The sequence below is a fragment of the Petaurus breviceps genome, unplaced genomic scaffold (genome assembly GCF_028583685.1).
Source record: "Petaurus breviceps papuanus isolate PSGF00001 unplaced genomic scaffold, PetGlider_PUasm1.0 90977, whole genome shotgun sequence".
NCBI lineage: Eukaryota > Metazoa > Chordata > Mammalia > Diprotodontia > Petauridae > Petaurus > Petaurus breviceps.
Window position 1 is genome coordinate 23,077,046 of NW_027187391.1, and position 21,880 is coordinate 23,098,925.

The 21,880-nt window shown below is 36.3% G+C and overlaps 1 protein-coding gene across 6 annotated transcripts in view; it reads right to left on the reverse strand.

Moving 5' to 3' along the window:
- Positions 1–81: 81 nt before the first annotated feature.
- The window catches only part of TPD52L1 (TPD52 like 1), a 163,307-nt gene continuing 141,508 nt past the window's right edge, over positions 82–21,880 (reverse strand). For 3 of the 6 annotated variants that reach the window (XM_069077480.1, XM_069077476.1, XM_069077477.1), the window contains exons 5-7: positions 14,744–14,782; positions 11,522–11,582; positions 3,557–6,441 (exon numbers count right to left, since the gene is read on the reverse strand). In XM_069077480.1, the coding sequence (XP_068933581.1) occupies positions 6,313–6,441; positions 11,522–11,582; positions 14,744–14,782 (229 nt within the window). In that variant the 3' untranslated portion in view covers positions 3,557–6,312. Of the gene's footprint in view, positions 2,361–3,556; positions 6,442–11,521; positions 11,583–14,743; positions 14,783–21,880 lie in introns of those variants that run through there. The other 3 variants (XM_069077478.1, XM_069077479.1, XM_069077481.1) reach the window with 3 other exon arrangements.

Sequence of the window (21,880 nt, forward strand, 5' to 3'; positions counted from 1 at the left end):
TTCACTTTCCTGTGGGCCCCAGTGAGAAATGAAAGCTGTCTGGTTGAAAAGTGTCTTCCAGGGACTAGGACTGTAGGGTCCTAGAGACCAAATGCCATATTGGTTTGGAGCTATCATTATCATAAATAGCAAAAAATCAAAATTCATAATGTCTGCCAAAAGCTCTAAAGCATGTTTTCTTTTGAATTTGGAGCATATATCCCTCCAGGCCAGACTCATTAAAAGGCAGGAGGAGATATCACTGTATTCTGATGCTCAGGTAAAGTTTAATTATTATCATCTTCAAGGCACAGATCCTTCAGCAGAGCATTGGCTAATAATGAGACCAACAAGAGGAGGAAATTACATCAATATTTTTTCTTTCCAGATGAACCACTTCCTTTTTATTGAAACACCTGTTATCTTAAATCAAATTTTGAATTATGATCTGGGCTCTGATTTGTGCCAATGATCAGAGTTGTAGAGCCACTAAAAGGTTGCTTTTCTATTATTTATATTGAATTCAGAGCCAGGCAGGCAATATAAAAATTTTTAAATGCATCTGTGAATTCTTCTCACTTTCTCTTATCCTGATTCAGAGCTTTTGGTTTTACATTAACTTTCATCAGATAAGGAGAAGAGTGGAATGGAATATTGACATTATTATTGGGCATCTTATAGGGAAAACTGGCTCCCTTCAATCTTTTCCACTTCTCCATGAAGATCTGCCCAATTCAAGGTCTTTCTCAAGGAGGTTGGCCTGAGTAGGATACATAATGCCTTTGGTTGCCCTTAAAAAGCCTTGGGTAATGATGGTAAGTTTGCTTCTGCATTACAAATCAAAAGTATTACTTGAGGGGTGGGTAAGTGGCATAGTGAGTGAAGTGCCGGCCTTGGAGTCAAGAGGACCTGGGTTTAGATTTGGCCTCAGACACCACAGACACACAGACACACACACACGCACACACACACACACCGTGTAACCTTGGGCAAGTTACTTAAGCCCAATTGCCCTCCAAAAGGGAAAAAAAAAAGTATTACTTGAAACAGTGTTTGTCTTTGAAATTCAGATATTGAGGTCTTTTTAAAGATGGCTGATTGGCCAAGGTAAGAAAATGATACAAAACTTCCAAAGTGATAGTGTCCACGGATACAAAGGCTGCTATTAAAAAAGGTATCTTCTTTTTGGTATTGTATAGTTTCTCTGCATCAACAATCAGAATCAAGTTGATTATTATTGAAGATACTTTTTAATGAGAAAACAACTCCTTCTGTTCCTTGTCACTTTTATTTTCCAGTATGGCTACATGCACATAATTTTTCTCTAATAAAGTCAATATAACCAGGTCTGCCTATCACCTTGGAGCCTAGTTTGTGATACTGGCCAGTTAATTGTAAACATTTCTTTCCTTCTACTGAGGTCTTGTGAAATTGTGTATAGAATTATGGATTAACACAGTACATTCTAATGGAAGGTGACACAGTGGATAGAACACTAGACTTGGAGTCAGGAAGACCAAAGTTCAAATCTTGCCACTAGCTCTGTGACCACGGGTAAGCCTTTTAACCTCTGTCCTGCAGTTTACTCATCTGTAAAGTGAAAGGGTTGGACTCAGTAGATTCTAAGGGCCCTTTCACCTCTAAAATTGTAGTCCTGCGAAAGTCACAGGCATTTGTATTTTTCTCCACCTCTTGATAATTTTTCTGTATTCTTGGTTAAGATCACTCAATTTGATTCCTTAAAGCTTGCCCTAAACCTTTTTCATTGAGATTGTGGCTATAAAGAAATAGGATAGCCATTTAAATATTTGCTAAAACAATGAAGCTTAACAGCAATAGATAAAATTTCCTGGCTAAAAGGAAATAATAGTTAACATAGTTTTTTTTAAAGCTTGCAAAGCATTTTACATATCCATTTTATCCCCACCACAACACTATTAATATAGAATTATAGAATATTGGTGCAGAAAAGGACCTTGGAGATCACCTGATTCAACCCATTACTCTTTTAGAAAAAGAATCTTAAGTCAGAAAAATGAAATTCCTTGTCCAAGGTCATGTAGAGCCAGGAAGTGCTATCAACTCTACCATGCTAACTATACCATGCTGTCTCCCCCAAGAACAAAATGTTGCCTATTTTCTCGAAAAAGACCTTTTTTAAAAAAATAAAAGTTGTCTCAGTACCATAGGGGCTACTTAGAATACAAATAATTTCATTTGGGCTGCATCCAATATGAAATAAGTAGCTTTCTTATTGATATTCCCCATATGTCCATATTCCATAGGCTACTATTTATGTCTCTGGAAATGCTGCATAATTCTCAAAGCCTGTGCCATTGAAGATCTTCATGCTGGTATACAACCTCCATATCTTGTCCAGCCTGGTAATGAAAACACATGGTTAAAATGAGTTGCAGAACTAGTAAATGGACCTGTGATTTTATTGTTTTGGGAAATTCCCTTTTACTGGTGATGCTCAAATACCACTTTCTACACAAAGCCTTTCCCTGTGCTGTCCCCAATCCCAGTTGCTAGTCCTTTCCCTTTCTACCAATTATTCTGCATATATGTGCATGTGCCTTCTCTTCCAGTAGAATGTAAGCTCCATGAGAATATGGGTTCTTATATTTTTTGTCTTTGTTATTTCCAGTAGTTAGCACAGTTCCTGGCACACGGTGGACTGTTAATAAATGCTGGTTGATTTGGCTTTTCCTAACCTTGTTTGTCTAATCTGTAACTTGATAATATCTGCACTAAGAAGAACTACTTTCAAATACCAATTCTGCCAATCACAGCCCTGTGGACCATTTTGGGAAGATCACTTGCTCTTTCTGGGCCTGTTTCTTTATATATATATGACATGGTAAAAGTAACCTTAGGTCTCTTCTAGCCCTAAATTTGTGGTCAGCTGAATGGCCAAGGTTATACTGAAGATAAGTCCCATTAATTCTAAAATGCTATATATAAATGTGAATTCTTAGGACATTCACACATAGGATCATAAATTTAAAACTGGGACCAGCCTCCTCTAAAAACATCTAGTCTAACCCTCTTAATTTTTAGATGAGGGAGCTGAGCTCCAGAGAGATTAAGCAACCAAAGTTATAAAGATAGTCAGCAGCCGAACTGGGATTTGAACCCAGGCGGGCCCTCTGACTCCAAATCAGATGCTCTTTGCATCTGATCACCCTTCTAGGTTTCATTGTAGGTCACGTTCAAGGGTGGTGTTGACACTGTTTAAAGCCATCAATTTTTATCATGCTAAGCTTTGCATGTATCACTTGAGTTTCACATTTTACAATTCTTGAGCCTTGTTTTGTTCATTTGCAAAATGGGGATATGTATGTACCACCTTCGAAGAAAACTTGCGTAAGTATTCTCTAAAGGTCACAGTGCCTCAGAGTTGTTGTGAGGAAAGTGTTTCATAAACTTTAAAAATACTGTGTGAACATGAATTATGAATGGATAGTACCATGATTTTAACTTGAGATCAGTAGGAAATCTGACAGCAAAGAATTTTACCATTTATAAGTCTTAGGTAATTAAGTTAAAAAAAAAAAAGACCAGTCACTGAAAATTTTGATTGACATTTTAATTAGAGTTTAGAAATTTTACTTGAACACTTAGTTTGGCAGAAACGATTTTAACATAAAACTCTAATCACATGACCTCCACCACCACTTTCCTCTCACCATTATCATCCTCAGATTCCAATTCCCGAATAGATGAAGGTACTTATATGACTTAAAGTCTGCCATTTTTATTCACCCTTGGTACAACTGAACTTGAAAACTCTGTCAACAGAAAATTTTGAAACTACAAAAAGTAAAGAAAAAAAAAGCATCTTAGGCCACAAACACTCTTTTGATGTTAACTCATGTGAACAGTGCAGAATTTCAGAATGCCTCTAATAAAGTGTGCAGATCATTACACTTTATATGATTCTGGACCAAATTTATAGGGAGATAACACAATTCAGTTTGGATGCCAATTGCTTTGCTGGCATAACATAGCAAAATATAATTTTGATGGGGCATATGCTATAAAATATAACAAATATAATTTTATGACTAATATTTTCCATTGCAAAAGCTGTATTTAAAAATTGGTAGGTGTCTGCTTCTGCAGTGTGTTTAAGGTTTACTCATCTGAAGCTATTTAGAAGAGTCTCACTTTATATACAAAGTACTGAATTGTAATTTTGATTTTTAGTAAAGTGAGGTTTGTGGTCAGATGTATTTTAGCTTTTTATATTTTCAAAAGGGTAACAATTTCCTAACAAGTAAGCCTATGAAAAAGGCATTTTATGTATGTGTGTTTCAGGAAAACCTATGTTCAGATGTACAGAATGAAGAACCCAACAGTAGACAGGCAGATGAGGTTTAGAAAAGGAGGCAGGCCTTGAAAGACCAGGTAGTAAGGTTAATAAAACCTACAATCTGACAAGTAAGTGGTCTGATTTTTTTTAAGCTAAATTGTTACCAAAACGTAAATACAATTTAGGGAACTAAAGAGTTAGCCAAAGAACCATATGCTGCTTAGTATAGCAAAACCTCACTAACTGGAGGGGTCCAGTGAAAACCCTGCATTATAGAGTGTTTAAGAAACAATGGTCCTTTATTACTGAAATAAATAATGGAATTCAGAGTAATTGCTAACTATGTAGCTGAGGCAAGATCCTATTTTAATGAATTAATAGTGGATTTTAATTAGCAGCATCCATAGATTATAAATTCCTCAGCAGTTAGTATAGTGGTTTGTACAGCTAAGGTGCTTAATTAAGGTTGAATGAATTGGGAATATTTAATATGATAGAGTCCTTACAAACAATTCATTCCCCCAAGTAAATTAAGAACTTCTGGAATCTTGCTGATAGTGTAAATAAAAACCCTAGCCCAGCTCTGGTTGAATTAATAAAAGAGTCAAATTAATGACATTTTGCTGATTTGATATGAAAATATTAATTTTTCCTATCCTTTAACAGAAAGCCCTAAAAATTAAGAAGTCTGGAGTTAGGAACCAATAGGCCAAAAGGAACTAAAACGGAAAATTGGATGTTTCTTTTGGTAATGTCCTAGAGTACACAATACACTCCAGACTGGTTTAGGACTATGGTCCTAAATCCTTATAGCAATGTACCAGTCACAGAGATGTATATGCCCCAAACAGCCTGATTTTTATTACATGGAAACAATAATTGGTTTGTTTTGTAGAGTATTATATACCTATCTCTAATGAGCAATGAATGCAAAAAATTTTTTTACCAATTATTAAACTTTTAATACTTTTTATGTAGTTTTTCTAATCTGGAAAATCTTAAATACACCGCAGTCTTAAATTAAGGTGGGGAGTATTTTAGTGAAAAGCATATAGCTTCCATTAGAGGGGGGGGGAAAGTAGTGTCTAGTAACAGTAGTTAGAAGGCATTTAATTTACTCCAGGAAATCTGATGTTGATACTATCACATTAATTTCATACTATTGGGATCAAGGGGTCATAGAACTGTACTTCCTCTATTTCCCCAATGGGAAATAGCCAATTTTCGAAGTGAAACAGCTGCCCTTTGACCCGAATAAGTGGATTGTAGAAGATTTCAGACCTGTAGATTCTATAAAAGCAGCTCAGGGTGGCTGAAGTCATAGTACATAATGATGTATATCTTTTATCATGCCCAGGAGTGGAAGTGGAAATAAAAAACTTGAAAATAAAATTTCCAAGATAATTGTATACTAGAAAAAAAGTTTAAAAACCAAAAAAGCCTTATACTTCCCAAATCATTTTGCTAATCCCTTAAACAACCATATAGTTTACATATATGCCAGGGCTGGGAGAACACAATTAAGCTGGGGGACATCTGGTATATTTCATATAGCTGAAAATGGGTATATAAGCAGCAATTCCACTGTTTACTGGACTGTGCCTGAAAAAGAGTTGTGCAGTGGGGTTTTAAGGACACACACAGCAATGGACAAATAGGCACATGCCGAGAAAGCCAAACATAAAGGAAAGTAAAGAAAACATAAAGGAAAGCAAAGAAAACCAACAGCACAAAAAAGTACTTGGAATGTCAGGAAGAGAGGTGTTATCGCCAGTTGCATGTTATTTCTAATTAGAAAAATTTAAAATATTCTGAGCATCACATTCAGGGCATGTTTCCTACATCCACAATTACTAAATGGTTCATTTTCAAATACAAATATGGGTGGATTTTTTAAAAAAGTACAACACTGTAGAGAGGCTTTTGGCCTTCACATCTGGCTATGAGAAAATGACAGAATCCATAGAATGGGCTGAGTGGCAGCTTCGGGCTGTAGCATGGTGCTCTTGGGCCTCTTAGCACCGAAGCTCCCCTTCTTTCTCAGGCACCCGAGGGGCTGCTGCAGCACTCTGAGCGCTTGCATGGGCTGTGGAACTGAGCACTTCTTCAAAATTCCCTCCACTGGGGGCACCTCCTACTTTCGTCTGAAAAAGAAAAGGAGAGGATGGGGAAATGGAGGTAGGCAACAGTTCCTATTTCATTTTTTCAACATGCTTCCTTCCTTAGACAGGACCTAGCAACAAGTTCCCTTTAACAGAATACATGTATTTTAGGGGGTGCATTTCCCAGTTTCATTTTACTATAAATTTTAATCTCAGACTTTAATAGTACAAAGGGAGGGGGGTGAGGTAAGGGACCAAGATGGGGAGGGGTGGCAGCAGAAAGGACCTTCTCTCCCTCCTACCATCTTAGGTTCTACTTCCCAGGCTCTTCTCCAGAAACATTACATTTACAACCTTTTTAATTCCCAATTTAAGTGAACTTCATATTTTCTCCCTCTGTCACCATTGTGCAATTTTGTTAAACTGAAATGACAAGAGTCCAAGTCTTATATTCAGGTGCTAACCCAAAACCTCAGGCTTCTTAGCATGGAAAAGTCAACTGTAGGGTCTCTTGTTTGTGGTCCAGAGTTACTGAACACTTAAAATGCCGGGTTTTCCTACTACATACAGTCTTCTGGGTGGCTTTTCAAATCCATCTATTTGTTTTGTCTATTTGCTTATTTATGTGGGCCACATAAATCTACCCTTCCCCAACTCCAAGGCAGAAAGCTGGAAAGAAGCTTTTGACTTTTTTTCAGGTTATCAGTCATGAGCAGTGGGGTTTTTTTAGGCTTCGGAAATAGAGAAATATTAAAATGCAGTGAAAGAATTGAGTATTGTATTAAGAGTTTCTTGACTTGAGGTTCTCTATGAATCTTAAACTTCCTTAGATTCTTCTGTCAAATACAGTACAGTATTAGAAAATACTTCTGGTTAAAGGGGATTAAAAAGGATATGCTTTTATGATTTGATGATCAACTTTTAAATTTATAAATGGTCCAGACCCTGCCCTTGCCAGTTGAAAACCAAAATTATAAGTGCATCATCTTCCAAGACAATACGATGCCATTTAGAACAGTATAAAATTAATATGTAATAGGTACCCTAATGCGCCTAAAGACTTAAATCGGTGTCTCAATGGAGCTGACACGTTCACAAAACATACTGGTACTTCTGCAGCCATGAGAAAATGTGGGAAAATACTTCTTGGCAAAAAGCTGTGCTCAGTGATTTTGACTGTTACCAAATTTCCTTCTAGCCCCTTTTATAACTTTGGATATGTCCATGCTTATTCAAAAGGCAAGATCTGGTACATTCTGCCAAAAAAAAAAAAACTTTATAAAAAAGCCAAACTAATACATACACTGTGATCACCAGAAGTTAGCTCTGTATCTACTAGATTTAATTATCCTGCCATGTTATATTAGGGGCATAGGAAGACCTATTCTTCCCCTCCGCTGCAGTCTTCTTACTGAAGCATGAGATTACCTTCCCCTGGCTGTTTTTCACTGCTCCTTCCTTCTCTCCTGAGAGCAGATAACAGTTAGTGGCCTTATTGCCCACAAGTAACTCTTTTCTCTTATTAGCTGCTACTCTCGAGTTTCAATTTAATTCTCTTGCACAGGATGAATCAACAAGTAATATCAAGACCAGATATATACTGATTTGTTTTGTGGTCGTCGTTTAACTCTGTAACTTTTTCTCCCATCGTTCCCTTAGTTTTGTTCCCTCAAGCCAAGAGAAAGGACAAGAGTTCATCATGTAATGCCAGTCAGTCCTGATGACCCTAAGGAAAGGAAATTTTGCAAAGCTCATTTTTTCACCTTACTTAACTTATAAGATAGCTGTAATATGCTTGAGTAATTCAGGCACAGCCCCACATGAGTGCAGGGATGTGAACTAGATGACAGGAACAAGAGGATGAAACTTTCTGTAATGAAGAATATTCTGTCACCCTGCCCTGATGTTTACAAATGCCATTTGCATAAGATATCATTTGTATTAGCATGAAAGACAAAAAGGGCTGATAGATCATGGGGATGTAATATGTTTACTTTGGATTGTTTTAATAAGGGCTTCAATTCTGCCTCTTTTAAATACATTACTTCTGTCCAAATGACATGTTCATCAGTAAAACGAGGAAATGTCATCTTCTTTAGGTGGGTGTAGAATGGCTACAAAAGCTATAGTTATCAATAGATGATTCACTGTCATCCTAGGACAACATAACAAATATAGTTTCACAAGAGTTGGTCTGTGCCTTACCATTTTCCCAGTGACCTGAAAGATGAAATAGAAAGCAGTCTCATTAAGTTTACAGATGACATCCGGCTAGAGGAGGATAAAATGGTGCCCTGCAAGGGCAGGAACTGAATTTAAAATGATCTTGATGAATTAGAGAGTTGTTTGGAAGCAAATAGAATCAACCTGAAGAGAGGAACGGTGACTGTGCAAATGCCACATGACAAATGACACATAGTCTAAGAAAGTATAGCAGAGGTAGGCCTTATATTTATAGCCCAACATAAGCCAAATGTCTGTAGTATGGTGGGTGTTTTTAAAAAGAATATCATATGAGGATGTGTGAATAAGAATACAGCATAGCATCGGTGTATTGACTCACAAGTCTGTCCCTTCACAGACTGCAATCTTGGGTTCCACAAACTTGTTTAAGAGGGATGTGGCATTCTTGGAGGAGGTTTGGAGAAAGATGATTAAAAATGGAAAATAGCCATAAGAATAAAGGTTAGAAGAACTATAATTATTTGGGAGGGAAGGAGGCAAAGAGGATGACTTTGTAATTATATATGAAATTATTATTAGAGAATGATTATCAGCTATTTTCCTGTGATTGTATCAACAGAAGAAAAAGGAACAAGGATATGAGGTTTGTTAAATACCAAGAAGACAGGGTAGTTATAGAATTGACTTCCACAAAGCTTTCTTCTTATAAGACAGAGCTAGCTAGAATGAGTTAGTTATAGGTCTACCTGAAAGCAGAAGATGGACTAGATAATCCTTCAAGGTGACCTCTGTAAATGGCAGTGAGAATGCTATTAATTTATCTCTGTTTAGGAGCACAGGAAAGTGAGAGATGCTATAAATGGGGCTCAAACACTTAAGAGTATATGGGCTTACTAGCATTTCCCAAAAGCAAATGAAAATGAGACTGTTCTTTATTCTTCTTTTGTTTCTTCATATCCCCTTCTTTCTAATGGAAACCGAAAAAGCACAACTTCTCCTGTATCAGAACTTCACTACCAGTATGTGAAACCCATTTGCTTACAACTATCTAAAGATATTGACCAAATGTTTGCGAAATTGATTTTCTGTGTTCTCTCAGCCTTTAGCACAGTTAGGAGATAAAATTACTGCTATGGTAATGGAAGACTATGAAATGAAACCATGAAATAAACTCTCTTAATCTGAGTAAGGTTTCTCCAAAAGAAGGCCCAGGCAATGTACTGGATCCTAAAGTACCAAGCTAAGTGGCTCCTTATGATAATGATAAAAATGACAACCAGAAATGGGAAACTTAGCATAGTGCCAATAATTTTGCTGGTAAAAAAGATTACAATATAATGCTGATTTCATTCTTGGATGATATATACTTATGTAGTAAAAAGGTGCTAAATGGACCAATGGAAAAAGGGCTATAATAATATTATTATTATAATAGCTAATAATCAGTAGCTCCTCTATGAAGGAAAATTATCAATAAAATTAAAATCCTATGTTAGCAATCTCTCAAATGAATGAAATTTCTTTAGTACAAAGTGGATGAATGACCAAAATCAGAAACTGTTTTTCTTTAATAGTACGATGCACTACAGTAATAACTGGAATATATCCTATAAACAGCCTTGGGGTAAGGGAGTGCATGTGACTGGACTTGTAATTCATCAGGGAAGTCCTGGTATGGTACAAATTCACAACTCTTCTGTTGCTTTCAGGCTTGGAAAAATATCTGGTACAACTAAGGGACTTGCCCATAGTAACATGACTAGCTTGTCAGACTCAAAGGCTTACCCTCTTCACTGTAGTTTGTTGCTTTTCTCTAGTACTCTTTTAATAAAATATTAATAATTACATGCCACACTGTGGGAGAGTGGAAAAAAACATTGAATTTGGAGTTGGGAGGCCTTGATTTGAATGCCAGCTCTGACTTTTCACTGTGGGTAAGTCACTTAACTGGTTAGCTTCATTTATAAAATGGGGATAAAACTATCTATGGGATTGTTGTGAGGAAAGCATTTTATAAAGCAGGATTATTCAGCCTGGGGTATATGTAAGCCAAGATGGCATGAGAAGCTTGTCAAGGGAATAATTAGTATATAACTATATCACCTATTGAAATTTACCTTTTTTTCTCTTATGTGCACAGAATTTGTTTCCTTATCTAAGAGAAAATACATGGGAACATTTACTAAAAGCTGAGGAGTACTAAAACCAAAACAGATAATATAATAAGATATATAAGATACATACATAAAATTATTTACATACTGGATTTAGTTCATCTTAAAAAGAGCTCACATGCATATTCTTCTAAGGGATTTTCTTGCTTTCTTTTTTGTTCTACACTCACACATTTCAGATATTCCACTTCAATCTCTAGGCTGAATTTAATCAACATTACAGGAGAACATACTCTGATCTAGTTACATTTTTCTACCACCTTGTCCATAACTTAATCAGCATAGGGAGAAGGTGACTTGGGGAACCTGATGGAATGGGGACACAGCATCAAAAAGCTAGCTCATTTCCATTTGTCACTACACTAGACAAGGATCTTTTGAAGTGTCCCTTCTATTGCAGATTTCCAAAATCTAGATTTCTATACCCTTTGTCCTAGTCCTGTATTCAAGAATCTACTTTGCGTATGGGACATCCTGGGAACTGTAACCTAAAGAAAGAAGGAAAGTCAAGAGGGAAAACACAGTTTGGTACTCAGTGTCTCACCCAGACCAATACTTCAAGAACTGATTGGTGCTGGTCCATATTAACATTACCTGTATGTTCAAGAAACAAGGTCTGGCTTGAAGTAGCTCTGCCCTCATGCTGCACGGCCTCCTGGCTGCTATAGTACAGGGTGCCTGCCTGCTTTGGCATGAGTGGCACCAATGACTGAGCTGTCCCCACCTAACAGACTCATTCATATGATTTAGCACTTAATCTGTACCTTAAGGCTTGTGACAGTTGTCTCAACCCTCTCCTCAAATGATTTGAAAGTAGGAGAATTCCTAAAACATAATAAAAAAAGAGAGAGAGAAATGAGCTCCACAGATCTAGTTGTCCTAGCAACGGTTCTGTGTGATTTGCTGCTTTTATTAGTAAACAGTGGAGGTGCAGAGGAGAAACCACTTGTCAATTTGCCATCTATCAGCAGCTATTCTTTAAAGGTACCTTGTGCCACTGGAACTCCCAAGCACACTAAAGAGATCCAGAGACTAAGAGCTGATGAGCATTTTTAAAAATGAATCAAGCCAGTGGGGCATAAACTGTAGAATAATTAAAATTGCATTTGCAATATTATGATGGGAACTATTCTGGGCAGCAACTTAAATGGCTTCCTAGGAACCAAAGGACCAATAGCCTCAAATACACATTTCCTAATTCAAACTTTCAGTCACAACAGAGATTTTTAATACCACCATCCTCTTAGCCAGGCTGCAGAAAGAAGAATAAATTGAGAATAATTTGAATTTTCTCAATTGAAAAAAAAAAAGGAATATTCATTCCTTTAATGAAAAGGAACAGTTAGAATAGTTCAGGAAAAAAAAAGGATCACAAAAGGTTCCCTTTTCTAATGCTTAAGGCAGTTGGGCAACCTTTTCTGAGAGATCTGTTTCTGCTGCTACTAGAAAGCAATGCTCTAATTCTTCAAAATGAAATATACTGATTATCCAATGATGGGGTCAAAAAATGTTTGTTTTTTAATGGTCTTGTCCAGGCTTATGATTTCATCAGTACAGGGAACCCCCTGTGTAGAAACTCCCTCCATCCACTTGGCTAAAAGTATTAGAAAACTATCTGGGGCAGTGAAAGGTTAAGTGACCTGCCCATGGTCAGAGTGTTTGAGGTAGGATTTGAGCCTAAGTCTTCCAGACACCCAGGACAGCCCTTAGTCTACAATGCTAATGCTATCTACCATCCCCTTTTAGCTGTCCTTGTTTCAGGTTCCAAGAGATCTGTTTCTTCTTTTACTAAACAGAATACATGCAGCTCATATGAATTGCACTGAGGTAGTTTAGCATAAGGCATACTTGGACTTGGAGTCAGGAAGGCCTGAGTTTGAATCCCCTCTAGCTCTGTGATGCCAGGCATATCACTTAAACTCTCTCAGACTCAGTTCAGTAAAAAGTGATAATAACAACACCTATCTCACAGGGTTGCTTTGAGGATCACATAAGGTAACATATGTGAGGTATTTTGCAAACTTTCAAGAGTTATATAAATGCCAGCTATTATTATTGTTTTTTCCACATGCACATACACACCACATTCCTTTAACTGTCAAATAATTCATAAGAGGTTTTGCCATTTGGTCATATAAAATGTGGTTATGAAATGTGTGCCAACTAGATAGGATGCAGTGGTAAAGAGGTATGGTAAAGAGATAAAAACAATTTATTTTCAAACTGAACATTTCTTGCCTTTTTCTTTTTAACTGCTAAAAATAAATTTTTAAAATTTCATAATGAATGTTATAAACAATTAGGATGCTATTTTACATTCCCTCTCCTACAGCTTGAAAAGCTAAGGTGGTAGGAACAACCCACAAAACTGGGGGTTTTAGGGAGGCTAGGTGGCACAATGAATAGAGCACTGGCCCTGGAGTCAGGAGCACCTGAGTTCAAATCTGGCCTCAGACACTTAACACAAAAAAACTAGCTGTGTGGCCTTGGACAAGCCACTTAACCTCAATTGCCCTCTCTTACCCCCTCCAAAAAGGGGGGAAAAAAAGGATATTTTGGGACGGCCAAGTGGCGCAGTAAGAGTGCCGGCCCCAGAGTCGGGAGACCTGGGATGGGTTCCGGCCTCAGATACTTCCCACCCACACACACACACAAAAACTGGCCATGTAACCTTGAGCAAGTTACTTAACCCCAATTGCTTTAAAAAAAACAAAAAACTGGGGGTTTGGGGGGTATGTATGTAAATTGACAAGTTTTCCCCATGTAATCTAGTATTAAAAAACAAAACAACAAAAAAAATGGGCAATTATTCCTGGTAACTAAAGGGGAAATGAAGAAGAACATGTTTTTCTAAAAATTATTTTAGTATTGTAGAGATCACTGTTAAGAGAAACAAATGTTGTTTTTTGTTTTCTGGTTTTTTTCAGTAAGCTTCTGTGCCCAAACAGCAAGAAAAGGAGCTTGAGCCCCCATTATGACACAGGGTAGGGAGCTCAATTTGAATGTGCTATCACTCTGGGAAATGCTAGTTGTTTAAGTTTTAGGTGAAGATGGCAGAATTGATGGTAAACTTGAATCTATGCTTTGTCCTTCACCAAATTAACAAACCAAATGGTCCTCCTGTATCTCCCAAACAACCAATTAAACTCTACAGCCTCAAGCAATGTGAGTCAGCATCAGAAATCACAAGAGAGAAAAATCCCTTCAGAAATCACGTGAGAAAATCCCCTAATTAAGTTACCTTTCTGTACAAGCTGAAGAACATGAGGGAAATTGTTTAATCAGACACTTGTTTCATTTGATTTCACAAAATTGAAACATGGAGGCCAACTCCCAACTGGAAAGCCTTTTCACAACTTTGTAAATCACTCTCACCTGTATTTTCTGACAATTTCTGTTTTGAAGTGGATATGTCAATCAATACTGTTATGTAAACTTGACACTTTATACCCTTGATAATACCCAGTTTTGGGAGCCTTCTTTGGGAAAAGGCTTTTCTCTTTATTCTGGGTTGAGCTCCCCCCCCCCCCTACTGGCATGTGAAACTCATTCCTACCTTACCTCTACCTTTCAGAATTCTCTTCTTCCTCCTGTATTCTGATGGTGGTTCCAAAGCCACCTCTTCTATAAGGCCTTCCCCGTTTTCCTCAGCTAAAAAGCTTCTCTTTTAGATTTCTTCTTTGCCCCCATCAAACCCTCCTTTGCAATGTATTTATCTGCTATATGTCTGTAGAACCTAAGTTCCTTGAAGGCAAAAACTATGTCATTCTTATTTTTATATTCCTAACACAATAAATTCTTGTTGATTGGCTGATACTTTTCAACCCTCTTTTCCTTGGCTACTTAAGAATATTGGAAACAAGATGAGAAAATCAGGTTATTACTATTATTTTGCTTTCACATAAAGAGGAAACAAAATAAACACTGACAAAAAGTAACTCTATACACATTTACAGTGATATATAAAAATATCTTAAGCACATTACCTCATAGCAGGCATACTTATGGAATGGCGGATAGAATAACTTCAGTAAGAAAGCAGATGAGGAGAAAAAAGAAAACATCACAGTAAGTACAGAATACCCTGTACCAATTCAGTTTGCACTTTCAGATACATGCAATGCACCATGCCAACCCACCATCAGGACACTGTTTTTATTGAGCCCTGTGGGTGTCTGAATCCATTTGTGAAGATGACAAAAGTGAACAGACAGTAATGAATGGTTGCATGCTCTTCTCAATAGACTAGTTAAGATATCCAGACTAGTGTGGACCACTGCACATCTCAGCTCCTTCCGGGGCAGATCTACTTGGCAAATCCAGCCTCTCTAGTCCAACCATGTGTTTTTCTTGGAGGGTAGAGATTTTAGGAAAGAAAGGGATGGAAAAGTAGGCCAGTTCCCTCACTTCTTCAGTCTCACTGGCTTCAAAGCTCCTTTGCCAGGAGAAAGAAAAGAAGGCAAAGAGGTCTTCACATCTTCCACAATTCACAGGGTCTCTACAAAGCTATCTACAGGTTGTCCTCCCCCGTGGAAGGTGAGATCCTCGAGGGCAGAGACCACGCATTTGCCTTTCTTTGTATTCCTAGTGCTGTGCAAAGTGCCTGGCACATAATAAAGACTTCATAAATGCTTGTTGATTAACTTGTTCACTGACAAATGGCCTGCTCTTTCTCTATGAATGTCCAACCTTGTGTTAGCACTAAAATCTTGATACCACCTGACAAAACATCAAAGGGTATTTACTAATATGCATGGGCTAGAGACACTCTTATTTGCCTTTTAACAGGATAATATTGAAGACAGGTTACAGCAATGGCAAATTATAATCCTTGGAAGGCTCTCTGACCGCCTCTTTCTCCAATGGACTAGTTTAAGCAGGAGGATGGTATAGGTTTCTATCTGTATTTCTTTTTCATTTTCCTCACAGATGTGACTCACCACCACTTAAAAGATTCCTTCCTGAGAACTCATGCTGAAGGATTCAGGCTCCAGAGTTGGAGAATTTCCCCATATTTCAGGGACACTGGGGCAATAGAAAGGGAAATTCTTCAACCTGGAACTCTGGATTAGCTACTTCAGCTTCTACTAACTCTATGGGCCCTTTGAGCACATACCTACTAAGCCCTGAAGATAATCCAACATTGGAACATTTATTCCAGTGGCATAGTAGAATGCTGGATTTGCAGTCTGGAAGACCTAAGTACAAATCCTGTACTTAGACACTTATTAGCTGTGTTACCTTATTTCTCTTAACTTCTATTTCCTCAGCTGTAAAATGGAGATGATAACAGCTATCTCTCTCACAAGGATAGCTGTGAGGATCTGATGATAAGATATGTAAAGTACTTAGCAAATCTTAAAGTGCTTTATAAATGCTAGCTGTTATTAGAACTATTATTATATTTCCATGAAGAGAACATGAAAATTACTCTGTTGGTCACTAAGCCTTTCTTTTGGTTACATAAGGCTTTTACTAAGTATGAGAAAGATTCCAAAAATCAAAGAGGCACATGCACTGTCACTACATACAATGCTACAGGAGAAGAAGTTTCTGTTGAGGTATATTTTCCTTTGAAAGTTAAAAACTTCCTTTTGCTGGTGTTTGTGGTGGCCTGTCCATTCCAGAATGGAACCACAATGCTGAAAGGAAGAGAGTGGAGCTAAAACTGTGAGGGTAGGTCATAAAATGCCGTACTGAATGGGGTGCTTTAAAAGACAGACTGGGCCATGTAGATGGGGGCTTCCAGAGATGTGGGCACAGAGGGAGCCATGTAGAAGCAGAGAGACCGCCTGGCCTGTCTTACAGCACACAAGTGTGTCACCTTGCCTGTTATCAGATCTCTTATCCTCCCTCCCTCATGTGCCTCAGGTTGAGACCATCCCTTTTTCCCTATCTATGACTGCAATTGGGTCAAATGATGAACATTTTTTCCCTTTGTAAACAGGTTAAAGCAATGGTTCCTTTGGGAGGAATTCAAGCTGCTGAGCTTCCTCAGTAAATATGTAAACAGCCGTTTAAATATAGCCAACTCATCTACCTAAGCAGTGGGCTGGCTTCTGTAAATCTCAGTACTACGTATATTCTATTATCATTCTAGTTCTTGTAAATATGTGCCTAAATTATAATGTCAGTACACTTTCCTTTTGGGTAATAAATGCAAAGGTGGAATGAAGAAAAAAATCTTAATGGGGAAATAAAAAGGAACTAAATTTAGAGACTTCCCCAGGATTTACAGAGTAAGGATAAACCATAAACTGACTTTGTGGTGGATTAAATGTCATATGCAAATTATTCTTTTATATTATAAAACCTTAGGGGAACTTGGATCAAGATAAGGATCAATTGTTTTCTGCTCTTAAAACAACTTTCTAAGTATCCTACTAAGTAGGTGAAGCAAATTCTAGCCTTCCTCTACTTAAATTTAGCAATGAGATTAAATCTCTAATCTCATGAAGGTCTATGCTCATCTCTATATGAGGAACAAGCATCATTCATCCTTCTCTTCACATACTTGGTTCAGACTTTCCTGGTAATGTTTTTAAAGGAATTTTGTCCCATCCTTTTGAGATAAGCTCAAGCCAAAAATGTGTTTTTTGAAAGCAGCCTATTATTTGTCCAGATTACCTTTTATTTCCTATGAGAACCCAGGGGACCAACATAGTTATCTAGATAAACATTTTCTTAATAACACTTTTCATTATACTGTTTATACCTTCAGCTTTCCTAAGACTCCTGTGCACTTTGTTAACCTTTCCCTAAAATGTCATTCCAGGGAATCAATAATGAAGCACTTTACTAGAAGGCATAAAGAAAGGCCTTAATTAATTAAGACTAGGGATACTTACTGTTTACCTTAGAAATATATTTTTACAAACTGTAGGCAAAAAACATTTTCTCATAAACTACGTGAAAATGCAATTCGAGAAGATGCTTCACACTAGATGCTAGGACTATCAATCTATTGATTTCCTTACATTCAGGAAAGTTTGTTTTCCAAAAGAAAATAGACATAGGATAAGAAAACCCATGAAATGGTTAGCCTTCCAATGACAAGTAAACCATATCACATTATAGGAGGAAAAAAGAATTGAGACAGAAAATGTTTACAAAGAAGTAGTAGCAAGAGCCTGGCAAGATGCATGCATCAGTTTAGGAAAAGGAAGAAAAGTAATACATCTTAAATTTTAACTTTCATATTAGCAGGATAGCAAGCTGTAAATTACATCGAATTAATTTTGCAACTTTCATTGATGTTTTGTTTTTTCTATTTTAAGTGCATATAAAACCAGGTCTTTTATGTGTGTGGGAAGAATCTGTGAAGAAAAAAGATATATTCCTAGGAGAATTACTTCCCAGACTGTAGAATGAAGGAATGTTAATCAGAATTATTCAGAAAAAAAGACAAATGTTTTGCTCAATAAACCTCAGTGTGTATAACACCCTTCAGTTTTCTTCCTGTTCATTTGGTGAAATGAAAATCTAAACACTTTTTAACAAATAAAACAAACTTTTATGTTCGGCTTGGCATAAAAGGAAAGGAGAATATACCATTCACTTCTGAAGAATAAAGTATCCCAGCATAACAATAGTAATGAATAACGATAAAGCTTACCCAATGGAATGGGATCTGTAGCAGGAGAAGCAAAATGAGAACAGTAGTAGTAAGAACATATTTAGATACAGTATGGAAAGAAACCATTGCATGCAACATTGGTTTGTTCTCTTAATTAAGGAGCCAGTGAACAAGAACTTGGTTCCATTTGTTGTTTATGCTTACAAGCAACAAAGTAAATGGGTCGTTTTTTTCTTAAATATTCTTCATTTATCGTGATGCTTGGAGTTTTGAGTTTTCATGTTACAGAATTAATATTGATTACCAAGGGGTATAATATACAGAATTCTTGCTGCTTCTTCCTTGAGTCAAGTTTTTGTCCACTTTGTACTTGTTCTTTAAGAAATTTGACTCAAATCTCTTAATTTCACTATTTTTGTTTGTTTTGGGGAGTTTTGCTAATAAATGTGGTGAGTGAGCAAAGTTACTCCAATAAACTTTTGCTATAACCTGGATTTCAGTTAAACATGATGTTTCTATGTTGTCATTGATATAGAATTAGTTCACGAATATACTGCAAAAAGTATGACAAAATTAAACATTTTATCTCATCCAGTTATAGTCTAAATAAATCTAAGAACTAAGCTCCAGAGGGACTTTAGTTTTTAATGGTAATGAAAATATTTCTAATGCTTTCCATTTGTACAACACATTTGAAAAATCTTTCATTTAATGTATTCTCAATTTATCTTTAAAACAAACATATCAGGGAGGCAGGACAGATATTATTATTCCTATCTTACAGATGGAGAAAGGAATTAACTGAGACATTAAGAAGCTTTTCAGGTCTCACAGGTAATAAATGACAGACTGGAAGTAGAACTTACTGAAAGATTCACATAAGGAAAATCATGGAGGAAACAGAATTCTCTAAAGACAATCCAATTTGGGTTTCTGAAAATCTGGAATGCACAGTAAAAAATCCTTGGTATAAAATGCTTAGGGGTATAAACATGTGTCTGTTTAGTATAGCTAGCTAGATATCTATTGATATTCAAATCTAGATATCAATTGGATAGGTTACATATGTATAGCTATATATTTACATAAAGATATACAGAAAAAAAGTTTACATTTCTCTCTCTATGCTACAGTAGATCCTAGGGCATCTCTAACTGAATGGAAATTTTATATACGAAATGATGGTGGATATGAGCCTGTACTCACTTTTATACAAAATGAACTGGTCAGTTTAGAAGGATCATAGAATCAGCATGTTGTACTGGAGCGGCTACTGCACTTGAAGTAAAAAAGAGCTGAGTTCAAATCCTGTCTGTGTGACCCTACAGGCAAGTCATTCAAATGTTATGACTTCTGAGGATTCCTTCTAGCTCAAAGGCATCTTCAAATGCCACCAAGTCTAACCCCTTATAAGGGAATCAAGGCCCAGTAATTATTGCCAAGGTCAGTTCCTTTGGAGCCAACTTCGCTATACAATTTCATATACCAAGCATTTGTCTATGATTAACACCAAAATGTATATATAATAAAAATTATTTGCTCGACTTTTCTGGGTTGTAACACACACTTGTGTATATACTTATACATGCATAGACACACATATATATGTGTAACGTATATACACACATATATACATACACATGCATAATACACATTTAACATATATAAATACAATTCTGTTCAAAAGGTTTTTTAAAGTAAGCATCTGGAACAAAATTCAATAGTTATGTTCCTTTTTAATTCATAAATTCACACCTTAAAAGGTGCATAAGTTCTTTATTTTTTTTTCTCTCATCTAGGGATGCTTATTAAATTAAATGACTTTCCTTAAACATGTGCAAATTTTATTATTATCTAAGCCTCTTTGGAAAATTTTTCTCCCAAATCTAAACATCCCCTGAAAACAATAACCAAGCTTTCACACAGAAATTATCCTCATTTAAATGGATTTTCAGATTCTATTACTTTAGAAAAATTTGTCACTGAATTTTAAAAAATATACCTAGATGTTATTACAGTGTGACCCTAAAGTATCATAGCATGCTCTGTTTATTTATTTGAACTAAAGTTTTCTTCTTTGTTTATGACAGAAAGCTTGAGTCCTTTAGTATGTAATAATTTAAATACTGAGAACTCCTGAGAAATATACTTTAAATCATCCACAAATAAAAATGGTTGAAACATAATAGAAACCAATCCCTATATGTTATATATGCATGAATATGCAAATGCCTTCACATATATTTATAGATACACTGTTAGTATTTTACTTCCATAAACTGACCTATGTCTCTGTGAAATAGTATGAATGGCTCCTTGCTGGAGTGTTCTCCCTGGAATATACATGTTTCACCATCATAAAGGTGCCCTAAAAGGCTTTGAGCCATTTTAAATATTTAAAAGCTTAAAGACTTAGAACACCCTGTATAGACAAATCCATATTAATAAAGTCCTTTTTAAGGATTCAGTTAACTACATTTTTTAGATGAATTCCAACACAGATCTACCTTACAATGAAATCATTGAATTAGAAGGAATTAGTGGGTACTATGATACTGAACTTAGAATAGAATGAAAAGCTATTCATGGAACAAAATTTTAAAGTTATCACATTAGTCACAACATGAAACATGACTTTTCTCATTTTATAAGACCAATTAAAACTCTATTGACAATTTAGCTAATAATGAATTATTCCTCCAGGGACACATGGAAGGTGTGTGGTCAGAGAAATGTATGGTTTCTCTTCAATCTTTTAATTTTAGTGCCTTCTCTCTTATAATTATTTCTTATTTATCCCATATATAGTTTGTTTTTACTTATTTTTTTGTCCCTTCATCTCTCCCATTAGCATGTGAGCTCTTTGGGGGCACAGATTGCCTTCTGCCTTTCTTCCCCACCCCTAGCACTAAGCACTGCACCTGGCACAGAGTAGGTGCTTAATAAATATTAACAATTTACATAGTTAACTTGCATTTATTTCTAGGTTTATAATGTTGTCTGAGAAAATATATAACCCAAAATTTTGTATTTGTATCACTCTCTTTCACTGAAGAACTCCATCTATTTTATTGGTGTCACCTTATTAATGAAAGATCAAAATAAAACCCTGTACTTGGATGCTTGCCCATGGGCTTGTTTAACTTAGGTGCCTGAGAGAGTGGCAGTTAACCTAGTTTTTGTTGAAAAAGTTTGGATTCTAAGACACAAATATTTCCACCTCATGTAACAAAGCTACAAGAATAGTTTTATTGGTTATCTGTACAGGTATCCATCAAAAAAAATAATCATTTTTTAAAGGAAATTAATTAAAAAACAAAATTTATTCTCCTGAGGCATGCAGTAATGATTGACTAAAAAAAACCCACTGGATTGGGACGTAAAAACCTGGGTTCAAGTCTTGATACTGTCACTAACTAATGTATAGAGCCTAACTGGGCAAGTCACGATCTCTCTGGGTTTATTTTTCTTCATCTCTAAAATAAGAAGGTTGGACTAGAGCCCCTACTGAACTAACAGGCATAGAAGGAACTCCAAAAATTTCAAG